A 13,497-nucleotide genomic window follows, 5' to 3' on the forward strand; every position below is an offset into this window, starting at 1 on the left:
AAATGCTGAATTGCAATATAAAGGTCCCTTTCTGGGTGGCATGCAGTAGAAGAAAAAAGCACCCGCAAAGGGACGGTGTGCACCAAGCCACCTTGCAAGCCTCATTCACACAATAGGCTACGAAAGCAACAGCTACACTGCTTTGACAGTATCGATATCCCTCAAGATAACGCCTTTCGAGGAACAGGCATTTGTTTTTTTTGAGGGGTGGGTGAAACCTGCCCAAACCCCCATGTTTTTAATTTACTCTTAGCCTTTCTTACTACTCTCCACCCCTAAACCTTAACATTATTGTTATCTCCCTTTACCAATTGACATTAATCTTCATAGTCATGCATTGGGCCAGGCAAAAGTAGTTTGTGGATATACTGGAGCTGTCACTGGGGTGCGTCATAAAGCTCCGACCACATCATGATCCCTTAATAATACACGGGGCAAGTGTGCCACCCGAAACCAGCCATGCCGACCTTGCCTTCATGACTCCTGAATATTAAGAGTTTGGGTATCTAAGCCTACCAGCAAGGTCTTTGCAAGGAATTATGGAAGCAAGGTGGCCTTCTACAAGAGGATATTACGGTAAAAAGTTGAACAAGTTCATACACTGGTGTAGCAAGAAAGAAGAGCTACATAATGGTCACAGGATGCTACAGTGAACAGTTACCTCACACACCTGCTGGGCAAATACCTTTACTACACCTTGCTAAAAATCCTGGAATCTTCAAGGAAAAGTTATACTGGACCCAGGTTGGAATCCTCGATTGAGTAGATATGCATTTAAAATCATTTAACACTACAGTTTATTTAAAAATTGGGATCTGCAAGGGGAAAAGGGTAATAGATGGAATAGAGCTGGTAAGTAGGGAGATGACGGTTGGGGCTAGGAAGAGAACAAAAATAGATGGGGAAAAGACAAAGGGACGCACATCACCTTTAGAGGGAGAGGGGGAGTGGGCACGGAGCACCAACAGAGGGGAAGTTACATGGGGAAGGGAAGGCTTAAAGATGAGTGTAGACACAGTGCCCAAGGAAAGTGCTCAGTGAAAATGAGAAGAGGAAAAGAAGGGAGATTAAGTGTGGGGACCCCCTTTAAAAAGAGAAGGAAGAGAAAGAACAGGTAAAAACAAATTTAAGGGGTTGAAGGTAGTATCCCACCATAAGAATAAGTGGAATAAAATGGTTATTTTTGTTAGCCTGGTGAATGCCATTCCAGTTGAAAAAATAGTTGTAAGTTGAATGTTAAACATGGCATTGTGAAAGTATTGTGGGCCGAGCACACCAAAGATTTAAAAAAAGAATCTGAACCATGCAGCGGAGCTTCCAGGGCAAACGTTTGCTGTCATCAAGAAGGGACATGACCCTCAGGTGTTCATTTGGACTTTGGAGGTCTTTTGCCAAGACCGCCGTCGAAGCGGACGCCAAAATACCGCCAGTGTTTTCGGTCCGAAGACCGCAGCATAACGACTCACCAACGGATTTCGGGCCATAAACAGGCAGAAATCCGACACCGTCGGCCTGACCGACGGCAGATGAGAGGCGGTGGAACCACCTGCACCACCAATCTGCAAAGGCCTCCATCCGTCATATTACGAGAAGTAATTTGGCACGGCGGTACTTGCACGGTGGTGTAGCATTGGTGGTGGAACCACTAACATCTACCCCTCCCAGACAACCATCTCGACATGGGCTGCTGTGCAGCCCAGGCAGGTAGGTCGGCCGGCTGAAAGGGGGGTTGTGTGCTTGTGGTGGATGCACGTGTGTGTTGTGTTTGCGTGTATGTGTGCAAGCATGTGTGTGTGTGTCTGTATGGGTGTGTGTGTCTGTATGCGGAGGGGTGTGTGTGCATGTATGTGAAGAGTGTGTGTGTGTGTCTGTATGCAGAGGAGGGTGTGCATGTATTTGAAGGGGTGTGTGTACATGGAGGGGGGATGTGCATTTATGCGAAGGGGGTATATGTACATGTATGCGAAGGAGGGGTGGTTGTATGCAGGGGTGCATATATGCGGGGGGTGTGCATGTATGGGAAGGGGGGTGTGCATGTATGCAAAGGGTGTGTGTGTGTGTGTGTGCGCGCGTCTGAATGCGGAGTGGGTGTTTGTATGTATGCATTCCGTCAGGTGGGGGTGTGTGTCAAGGAAGTGCGTGGGTGAGTGGGGTGTGTGTGTCAGGAAGTGCGTGGTGGGGGTGTGTGTGTGTGTGTGTGAGTGTGGAAGTGTGCAGGCATGTGGGAGGGGGGGGGTGTGCCGGCGACAGGATTGGGGATTCCTGTCCCTGGGTGCGTTACCGCCAGGGCTTTCGTGGTGGCGCGACCGCTGCGAAAAGCCTGGCGGTTTTCTGCCTCGTAATTCGTCCGGCGATCTTCGTTATGCCGCCGGCCCAGAGGTGCTCACTGCCGGCTGCGGCGGTCCGATCACACCGGAGGGACTGGCGGCGTTGTGGCGGTTTGGCTTCGGCCAAACTCGTAATGCGGCAGTCTCTACCGCTGGGACCGTGGCAGTAAGCCCGCCACCGCGAGTGTGTCGATCTTAAGACCGCCACACTCGTAATGAGGGCCTAAATGTTTGACAACATCTAAAAATCGAACAAAAGAAAAGTAGAGACTATTCCTGACCCAATGTTAGGTGATAGGAGAAGGCACAACATGTGAGTACAGAAACTCTTCAAGCTGCAAAACTTCTCCTGCAGGTAAGTAACCATTTTGTTTGTGCCACGAGTAGCAGCATGAATGTCAGCTTGCTAAAAACAATGCAAACAAATACCAATAGCACATATCACAAGTGTTTAGTGTCCTAAAGTTTAAGATCCATGGTAGATTACAATTAATTTAATTATTACTTATATACTGTTCTTCGAAGAGTACCCTCTTGTATATAGCTCATGATTATTTCCATCTTCTTTCAGATTAGAGCCGTTGATACTGTTTACTGTATAGATAGCATGGGACACACAAACGGTGGATTTTTGGAGCTTGGGCCCTGCCACAGAATGGGTGGAAATCAGGTAATCATGCTCGATTTGTGGTACTAAATATATTACAATTTTGTTGCAAATAATTTAACCGCATGCAGTATTTTAAAATAGAAGTTGTGACAGAATGATATGTAAAAATATAGAAAAATGCATGATTATTGTCATTTTGTATTTTAAAAATTACTTAAAGCAGATAAAAGCAACATTTAGCTTTATTTTCACAAATTTGTTACTGATTGTGTTTGTCAGTGAGTAGTGTTGTTTCTTGTACATTTCAAGTTTCTGTATTATGTCACTTTAAGAGACTCTTCAGTGATCAAGAACGTGGTGACCCTGTTGATCACTTCTAACTTTATGCAGTGTATTAGACAGAACTCCTGCAGCAACGTCTTCAGAACATAAGACCCAGGTTAATCTTGACTCCATTCACAATGTATCTTTCGTAGTTTACTTAATGTCGTAGCAGCAATGGAGAATGCATATACCTCTTCATGGATTCCAGAATACAAATAGTTCTGTGTATTTTCTGAGGAGATTTCTATATTGCTAAACATGCTGCTTTTTGACCGCTTTAAAATGCCTGATGTGGAAGGTTGTGAAAATTGCTTAATGTCTTTTCAGTTCCCACTCTATTTCAAGCGGCGGAATTGTGGCTATCCTAGCTACACACAGTGATTTTACTGGAGCAGCAGTAGTGTGCTAGCATAGAAATAGTACCCATAGCCCAGAGGTATATCTGAATGCCATTGGATATTTCAACATTGAGCATGTCAACCAGCATTTACAGTTTTGTTCTGGCCCTGCTACCTGCTCTTCAGCCAACTGGTAATTTCACCAAAGGACGGGCATGGCTGCAACCATCCCCGATAAATAGTATATGGGAGTGATCTTTGTTCAGAAAAACAAAGCCTTACATAACACTAAATATATGATCCAACATCGGAAAACAGAGAATTCCATCCAGTTCCATAACAGTAGTAGCTGGACTGGTACTTGTCACAGATTATCAGCATCTGTTTTCTCCACCAGATTCTTATGTATCACAAGAACGCACAACTCCTGATACTTTTATAATGCCTTATGTATTGCCAGGACTCCCCAGGGAATGCTTTTAGTCTGTCCGAATCAGTGTCGTGTCTGTATGCCTTCTGATAGATTTTAGTAATCTCAACAATTATTTGACTTTCAAACACAAGAAAGGCTACTCCCTAAATTTAGTAGCCCTGGTGAAGCTAAGGGAATTTTAGTCCTCTAATCTCCTGGTATGGGCTTTTGGTAGTATCCTCCTGTCTTTGTTTGGACATGTTTTGGTATAGCGTAAGTCTGATTCCCCCATCTCTTAGCAAATATGCTACCATCATCTGCCTCTAACATCTCCTTTAGAGATGTGCCTCTAGCTTCAAAGATTGCTTTGAATAGCTTTGTTTTGTCCTTTCTTTTATTGGTGAGAACAGCAATCAGCCGTGTTGTCAATGCCATTGATATCATTTAAGACAAGTGAATGGGTTAACACCTGTAGGATTAACTGCTTAACTGCAAATAATCCGAAGCATAGAATAGAATAGAACAGTGCAAAAGTGGATTTGGTCAGGCATTTTGTAATAGTAATATTGCTCAGGTAAAACTAGTCTTATTTTTACTTAATTATAGCTCTTTCTGGACTAGAACATTCCAATCTAAATTTAATTGCATTGCTAAAGTGTGGACCTGCCTTTACTTGGTGCATTGAAAAGAAGCTCTGCAACCTCTTTAAGCAATATTGAGGCTGCTGAACCACATCTCACCTCTGCATTGTCCTAGAGTATCACTCTCCTCACACACAAAAGTGAGTACACATGATGCACATTAGTACACATAGCCTTTTTACAAAAATACTGTATGATATTCTTGGTTCTTTTTTCGAAATAAACTATACCATGAGCCTTTTGCTCCATGGAAATATTTTTTTACCTACTTTTTACTTGTGTTAGAGTGAAAAGATACAGTCAAAAAAAGTGATGCCCGATAAGCATCTGAATTTACAAAAGACAACACATAACAAACAATCTTTTCCAACTCTATTAATGATTACTTGAAGTAAGGTAAGGTCGAGCAAAATGGGAGAAAACGAAGAGAACAATAAAGTATATTAAAATTAAATGAAAAGAGAACAAATAAGGAAATGAGATCAGACAATACAAAATAGGAAGAAGAAAGCAAGGAATAAATAAATAAAAGATAGGCAGATACTCATGGAAATTCTAGTACTTTTGGTACAGATGTCATTTACAGGGAGTGCAGAATTATTAGGCAAATGAGTGTTTTGACCACATCATCCTCTTTATGCATGTTGTCTTACTCCAAGCTGTATAGGCTCGAAAGCCTACTACCAATTAAGCATATTAGGTGATGTGCATCTCTGTAATGAGAAGGGGTGTGGTCTAATGACATCACCACCCTATATCAGGTGTGCATAATTATTAGGCAACTTCCTTTCCTTTGGCAAAATGGGTCAAAAGAAGGACTTGACAGGCTCAGAAAAGTCAAAAATAGTGAGATATCTTGCAGAGGGATGCAGCACTCTTAAAATTGCAAAGCTTCTGAAGCGTGATCATCGAACAATCAAGCGTTTCATTCAAAATAGTCAACAGGGTCGCAAGAAGCGTGTGGAAAAACCAAGGCGCAAAATAACTGCCCATGAACTGAGAAAAGTCAAGCGTGCAGCTGCCACGATGCCACTTGCCACCAGTTTGGCCATATTTCAGAGCTGCAACATCACTGGAGTGCCCAAAAGCACAAGGTGTGCAATACTCAGAGACATGGCCAAGGTAAGAAAGGCTGAAAGACGACCACCACTGAACAAGACACACAAGCTGAAACGTCAAGACTGGGCCAAGAAATATCTCAAGACTGATTTTTCTAAGGTTTTATGGACTGATGAAATGAGAGTGAGTCTTGATGGGCCAGATGGATGCGCCCGTGGCTGGATTGGTAAAGGGCAGAGAGCTCCAGTCCGACTCAGACGCCAGCAAGGTGGAGGTTGAGTACTGGTTTGGGCTGGTATCATCAAAGATGAGCTTGTGGGGCCTTTTCGGGTTGAGGATGGAGTCAAGCTCAACTCCCAGTCCTACTGCCAGTTCCTGGAAGACACCTTCTTCAAGCAGTGGTACAGGAAGAAGTCTGCATCCTTCAAGAAAAACATGGTTTTCATGCAGGACAATGCTCCATCACACGCGTCCAAGTACTCCACAGCGTGGCTGGCAAGAAAGGGTATAAAAGAAGGAAATCTAATGACATGGCCTCCTTGTTCACCTGATCTGAACCCCATTGAGAACCTGTGGTCCATCATCAAATGTGAGATTTACAAGGAGGGAAAACAGTACACCTCTCTGAACAGTGTCTGGGAGGCTGTGGTTGCTGCTGCACGCAATGTTGATGGTGAACAGATCAAAACACTGACAGAATCCATGGATGGCAGGCTTTTGAGTGTCCTTGCAAAGAAAGGTGGCTATATTGGTCACTGATTTGTTTTTGTTTTGTTTTTGAATGTCAGAAATGTATATTTGTGAATGTTGAGATGTTATATTGGTTTCACTGGCAATAATAAATAATTGAAATGGGTATATATTTTTTTTTGTTAAGTTGCCTAATAATTATGCACAGTAATAGTCACCTGCACACACAGATATCCCCCTAACATAGCTAAAACTAAAAACAAACTAAAAACTACTTCCAAAAATATTCAGCTTTGATATTAATGAGTTTTTTGGGTTCATTGAGAACATGGTTGTTGTTCAATAATAAAATTAATCCTCAAAAATACAACTTGCCTAATAATTCTGCACTCCCTGTATAATACCAAAAAGCTTGTGATAATCCAGCATTAGACAACTTTTCATGCTCAAGTCTCCCTTTGAACTTACATCTAAAACACAGTGTACAATAGAACCCTCTGGAATTCAAAGGGGAAATACCTGCGTCCATTTTCTTGGTATCTGTGGACTGTTCCAAAGGGGGTCAATGGGACAGACACATCAGATTCCATGATATCATAATTACCCTTGCCCAATCCTCCAAAATCCACTCCAGGGACTTTAGCCCAGCAGATCATTAGAGGTACGCCTAAGGAGGGTCAGATGGACGGTTGAGAATGATAGAGAGCATCAGGATAGGTCTATAATTAATTAAATTAATATACAAGTACATAAGAAATTTCAATCTAATAGAAAGTAGATACATTAGAGGCAATGGAGGGAATATCCTAACAATAGTCAGTGAGAATTTACAACATTGCTAAATACGTACTAATACCTTTTGAAAGCGTTATTATGGAAGATTCTCCAGTATTGGATCTTTCATAGATTCACATGCTTGAATCATTCCTCGATGTCAAAGTGGGAGTCCCACAGTGCCTTAATAAAGTAGTATATATCACTACCATAGGCTTTAATGGCAATGACAAGTCAGTTTAATAGTCTATCTATGTCCTTTTTAAAAAAGGACCAAACGTGACCCATAACCAGTCAAACAATAGCACTCTCTAGAAGACTCCCAACAGAGGCTGATTTCCACAGATTTTCTACTGCACGTTGTGTGATGGGAGTCTGCTCATACTACCTGTTTCCTCACAGTTTTTTCAGAGGAATTTACTTCTGAAAATGCATTCTTTCTTCTGCCTACTGATTTTTGTCTGGACACTATCGGCCTCATTTTGAGTTTGGCGGATGGGAAAACCTGTCCGCCAAACTCCTGACAGGGTGGCCGCCGCCGTAGTGGCGACCACCCCACCACCAGACCTATTAGGAGTTTCCTGCTAGGTCGGCAGATGGAAACATCGGTTTACGCCCGTAGGCCTAAAGAGAAACATGCTACAGCATTGTGTCCGGCTCGTAATCGAGCCAGCGGCAGTGCTGTAACCTGCAGTGTGCACTGGCACCCCTCGCAGTGCTTCCTGTCTGCATTGCGACGCTGCTGAGCAGGGGGGCCACTGCACTGCCCATGCCAAGTCCATGGGCAGTGCAGGGGTTCCCCTGCACCTGTTCTCCACCAGCCTTTTCATGGTGGTGTTACTGCCATAAAAAGGCTGTGTGGAGAACGAGGTTGTAATTTTCAGATTATGATCTTTGCCACTGCCACACCATCAGGATCATGGATCCTGGCGCTGCTGGCGGAACCCGGGTGGTCTGACTGCCAGGGTCTTAATGTGGCAGTTAGACTGCCACAACAGCGGCGGCCCTGACCACCACCACGGGGCTGGCGGCTCTGAAGACCCCCAGCCTTGTAATCAGGCCCTATGTCACATATTTCCAAAAAAGGACTTTTCAGAGCCTGTGACGCCTGTGGGAAGAAAATACATTTCAGAGGACCCACACAAGCAATGCATATATTGCCTCTATCCAGAGCATAAGGTGAGAGACTGCAAAATATGTTGCACCTTTTCTTAGAAAATTCTAAAGGACAGGGAAGGCAGACTTTTGCTGTGGCTCCAAAGACTAAAAACCAGAGAATGCCCGTTATCAGAGTAGGAGAGTGATGATTCTTCACAGATAGCAACTACCAGTAAAATACCAAAAACTGGAGGAAAACTTGCCTCAGAACAACCTGCAAAGGTGAGTAAAAAACCAAAACATACTGACATTGGGCAAAATAATAGGCATAAGGACACTCCTTCAACCTTCAGAAAAGACAAATCTTCCTCACATCGACGACACAACAGACGTCGGCCTTACTGTCAACAAAGAAGCATAAAGTGAGGGAAGACTCAAAAACAACATTAAAACAGTCTACAAAACACATTTCCGCCACTGTCTTTGATACCTTTAAAGGAAAAATGATCAGTATCAGCCATTCTACCAATTCACACCTCCCCAAGTAAGGTGTTATCTTATCCACCAGCGCACCTCTTGGATGAGGATGCTGACTCGGAGGATGGAGGTCCTTTTGGTGTAGCAAGCAGCTCTTATCAGCTATGAATAAAATGCCAAGATTTTGGAGAGGACAAGGATGAAGATTATCAGGGTACTACACTGCTAGAGAACACTCAGAACCAATCCAGCAGGAATATTCAATGCACCAACAAGAGCAGTCTTTTCTTATGCCTGCGTCCCTCATAACAAATTTGCAAGGTATGCTGCAGGGCTATTACTGTAGATTTCCACCTTCAGCCCCTGCAACACCTATGACTCAGATGGCATGTCCTGTATAGCTGTCTTAGACCCCTACTCCTTCGCCAGCGCAAACTCCACTGGTTACAACACCTATTGCTCCTCCACCAGGCTTCAAAATTGATTTATCTCAATCCCCTGCTGACGCACCATCTACGGATAACGATAGAGAAGAAGGAGAGATGAGGGACATAATGACTGAACAAGATGAGTGAGACTACCTTATTGCCACCCCCTCTTCACCTCTGGCGACACCAGTAGATTCTGCACCGGACGACATTGTAGGATTCCATAACTTGATGGAAAGAGCAGCCAAACATTTTGAACTGCCACTGATGACAAAGGAAACAGGCTATTTTCAATCCGATTTCAAAGAGCCTAGTAAGAAATCAGTCAGGGCTATTCCGATAATTGATTTTATTTGTCAGGAAGGCCTGAAAGCCATGAAAAATCCGGCTACAGTGTCCACAATCATCCAGTGATTGGATAAAAAATATAAAGCACCTGATAACTCTCCAACTTGCCTTATAGGTCAACCAAAGCTCTGTAGTATCACAAGCAGGTCAGCGTCTCCATACCAATTTCCTCTCCTCTGGGCAAGGATGGCCGTCGACTTGATAGCATCGGCAAACGTTTTCCACCATGACGGCCACTACAGTAAGAGCAGCAAACTCATTAGCTATGTTGGCCCATTATGACTGCCAGAAGTGGTCAGACATGTCATCATACATCGACCTGTTAGCGGAGGATGCAAAGCTCGAAGCACATAAGATCCTCCATGAGGGTGCGCGCGTATCAGCGGAAATGATGGATTGTGCCATCGATGTCTCAACTATGGCCTTTAGGCAGCTTGCAGGTGCTGCGGTTCTCCGCAGACAGGGTGGTTGAAATCCACATCCTTCCGTCCAGAAATCCAGACAAAAATACTTGATATGCCATTCGATGGAGAGCCTTGGCAAGCATGTAGATGATGCCCTACAATCTATAAAGGCTGACACAGATGCAGTGAAATCCCTTGGCACACTCCAATTCCAAAAACAGCCCTTTCAAGGAGCTTGGGGAAGGGGAAAATATTCCTTTAGAGGAAGTTACCAGCCCTGCATACAGTATCTGTCAGGTGAGACACAGTATCGTCCGCAATATGATCAACAGCAGCAGTACAGGCAACCACCAGTAGCTGCATATAAACACTCTAGCAGAGGAAAGTTGCCTGCCTGAGGCAGGAATACAAGGAAGCATTGACTGTATTGTGATACCGACTACCCCATCCTCACTAACCTCCCGGCTTCGAGGTCGAATAGCACAACATTTCCATCAATGGTCCACAATAACATCAGACAGGTGGGGTATAGACATCATCTCAAGAGGACAGTCCCTGGAATTTTCTCCAAAAACCTCCAAAAACCCCACCATCAGGACCACCACCCCCTCAATTAAAAAAGCTCCTAAAGGAGATAGCCAACATGAGACAAAAAGGAGCAAAAGCAGTAGTTCCAAAGACCCAAAAGGGAATAGGCTTCTACTCCCGCTTCTTTATCATGAAGAAACCCTCAGGAGATTGGCTTTGAAGGCTGAACAAATTTCTAAAGAAACAGTCTTTTCGCCTGGTGACGAATCAGGACAAACTGCAACTCTTGAACAAAAGAGATCATATGACATCACTTGACCTTCAGGATGCATACTTCCATATCTCAATACACCCAGAACATTGCAAATTCCTCTGCTTCCAGGTAGTCTGTATCCATGTTCAATTCAGGGTACTACCGTTCGGACTAAAATCTGCCCCCAGAATCTTCACTAAGATGCTGCCCCAGTAGCAGCTCATCTCAGGAAACAGGGAATATTATTATTTTAATATGTGGAAGATTGGCCCATACAAGCTTCTACATCGCTTTAAACAGCAACAGCTACAGCCATCTGCCTCTCATTATTCAACAAACTGGGCCTGACAACCAGTTACCACGAGTCTCAACTAAAGCAAACAACAAGATTAACATTCTTGGGGGGCATTCTGGAATCAGTAAAAAAACAAAGCTTTTCCCTTCAAGGACAGACAAAGAAAAATTAATCAGCTAACTCAGCGAATATCCACAAAAAAGTCAGTTTCTGTTCGGATGTACAAATTATTCATGGGAATGATCTTGTCCTGCATCCCGCTGCTCCCAAACTGTGTATTGCACCTGCGTCCAATTCAGGAAGAACTCGACAAACAATGGCTCCAGACACAAAGGCCCCTTCAAAGACCTCATTCAGATAACACCAACAATGAGAACAGCAATATATTGGTGGACACAATCCTCAAACCTAACCAAAGAACTCGGATATCTACAGAATATTCCCAGATTCTTCATAACAGATGCTCTACTGAAGGCTGGGGGTCCCACCTCCAACACTTACAGATCAGTGGCAAGTGGATCATAGAGGAAAGGAAACTTCAAATAAATCAGCTGGAGCTCAAAGATTTCACCCTAGCACTAAAGGCTTGTCTCCCCAAGATAACACAATCATTGGTCCTCATACGAACAGACAATACTACCAGTATGTGTTATTTAAACAAGCATGGAGGAACTCACTCTCAAGCGCTCTCTACTCAGGCACAGGACATCTGGAGCTGGGCACTTCGGCATCACATATTGATCAAAGCAGAACATGTACCAGGAGTGTCCAGTTTCCTTGCAGACTCATTAAGCAGGATCTCCATTCTGTGCCACAAATGGGAACTGACTGAACAAGTGCTGGATGAACTCTTTCACCGGTGGAGCAAACCGAACTTGGATCTGTTTGTAGTGAAGGAAAACAAGAAATGCCAATTCTTCACAAGTTGGTATCTCCAAAAGGGGTCGGGGGGAAATGTACTTTCGATGCAGTGGTCCGGAATCTATGCCAACACCTTTCCATTGATCCCAAATATAATCAACGAGCTAAAGAAGGAACCTTGAAGACTTCTCCTCATAGCCCCCAGGTGGCCCAGACAATTCACTGCGCTCCTTCTCTCAGAGTAACCCCATGTACACCTCAAAATGACACCAGGCTTGCTGACAGTGAACCAGGGCCAGATAAAACACTCAGATCCAACATCACTACATTTATCGGCCGGGATACTGAGTTCAGTGAATTCTCCTCATTAGTCATGCCAGCAAAGTACAGGGAAATACTACCAAGGCACAGGCTGACACAGCAAACAGAACCTATAAATTCAAATAGAAATGCTTCTGCCTTTGGTGCGTATCCTCTGACGTCCACCCAATCACAGCACCGCCAGAACAAATCCTCCCTGATTTGCTATACCTAGCCAAATCTGGGGATTGTCTCATTAATCAATAAAGGTACACCTGGCTGCAATTTCAATATTTAAATGCACCAATAATGCACCTTCCCTATGGTCTAGTCGCATTATTAAGCAGTTCCTCATGGGCCTCTTCAGGGCTTTACCCCCCTGTACGAAAGCCTCCACAATTGTGATATCTCAAAGTAGTCCTGGGTCAGCTCATGAAGCCTCCATTTGAGCTAATTCATAAATCAAATCTAAAATACCTTAGCTGGAAAACAGTGCTTCTACTAGCTTTGACTTCTGCTAAGAGAGTGAGTGACATACAGGCTTTTCCTATCAAACAACCTTTTCTACAATTTACAGCAGATAGTGTTATTCGGTGAACCAGCCCTAAGTTTATTCTGAAAGTACCATCAGACGTCCACTTAAACCAACCAGTGGTTCTCAGAACTTTTTTCCCAAATCCTCAGACACCTGCAAAAAAATCTCTGCATTCTCTAGACGTCAATCAATGCCTCAAGTTCTATTTACACAGGACTCATCACATAAGGACAACAAACCAAATGTTTCTGGCTTGTGTGGATGTCAGGAAAGGTCTTCCAGTAACTAAACAGACAATCGCCAGATGGATTGCTTCCACTATACAGTTTTGCCGTTAACAAGCCGGAAAACCATTACAAGGAAAAGTAAGAACCCATTCCATCAGAGCTGTGCCACATCGACGGCTCTTTTTGCTGGAGTACCGATTCAGCACATTTGCCGAGCAGCAACATGGTCCAGCAGGCACACATTCACAAAGCATTATTACCTGGACGAGACTAATAAAATGGATACGGCTGTGGGACAGGCAGTGTAACAACATCTGTTTGAATAAGGTGAGCCTCTTTTAATTTCCCTCCATCCGCTAATTGTGTTTTACATTGATAAGCATATTTTTTCTTTACTTTGTTGATTGTTATTCTGATTCAAGCATGTGAATCTATGAAAGATTCAATACTGGAGGACAAAATAAGTAACTTAACTGTAACTGTAGTTCACATGCGACCCACCGTCCTCCCCCTATAGGCTTTCCTCACTCAAAAGTATTTCTGACATCACACTGGTGCTTGAAAATGT

At 43.7% G+C, this 13,497-nt stretch overlaps 1 protein-coding gene across 3 annotated transcripts in view; it reads left to right on the top strand.

The window, feature by feature from the left end:
• GALNT7 (polypeptide N-acetylgalactosaminyltransferase 7) overlaps positions 1–13,497 on the top strand; it is a 456,997-nt gene that overhangs the window by 409,515 nt on the left and 33,985 nt on the right. For all 3 annotated transcript variants that reach the window (XM_069244367.1, XM_069244357.1, XM_069244375.1), the window contains exon 10: positions 2,899–2,997. In XM_069244367.1, the coding sequence (XP_069100468.1) occupies positions 2,899–2,997 (99 nt within the window). The remainder of the gene's footprint in view (positions 1–2,898; positions 2,998–13,497) is intronic.

This window comes from Pleurodeles waltl, chromosome 1_2 (assembly GCF_031143425.1).
Source record: "Pleurodeles waltl isolate 20211129_DDA chromosome 1_2, aPleWal1.hap1.20221129, whole genome shotgun sequence".
NCBI lineage: Eukaryota > Metazoa > Chordata > Amphibia > Caudata > Salamandridae > Pleurodeles > Pleurodeles waltl.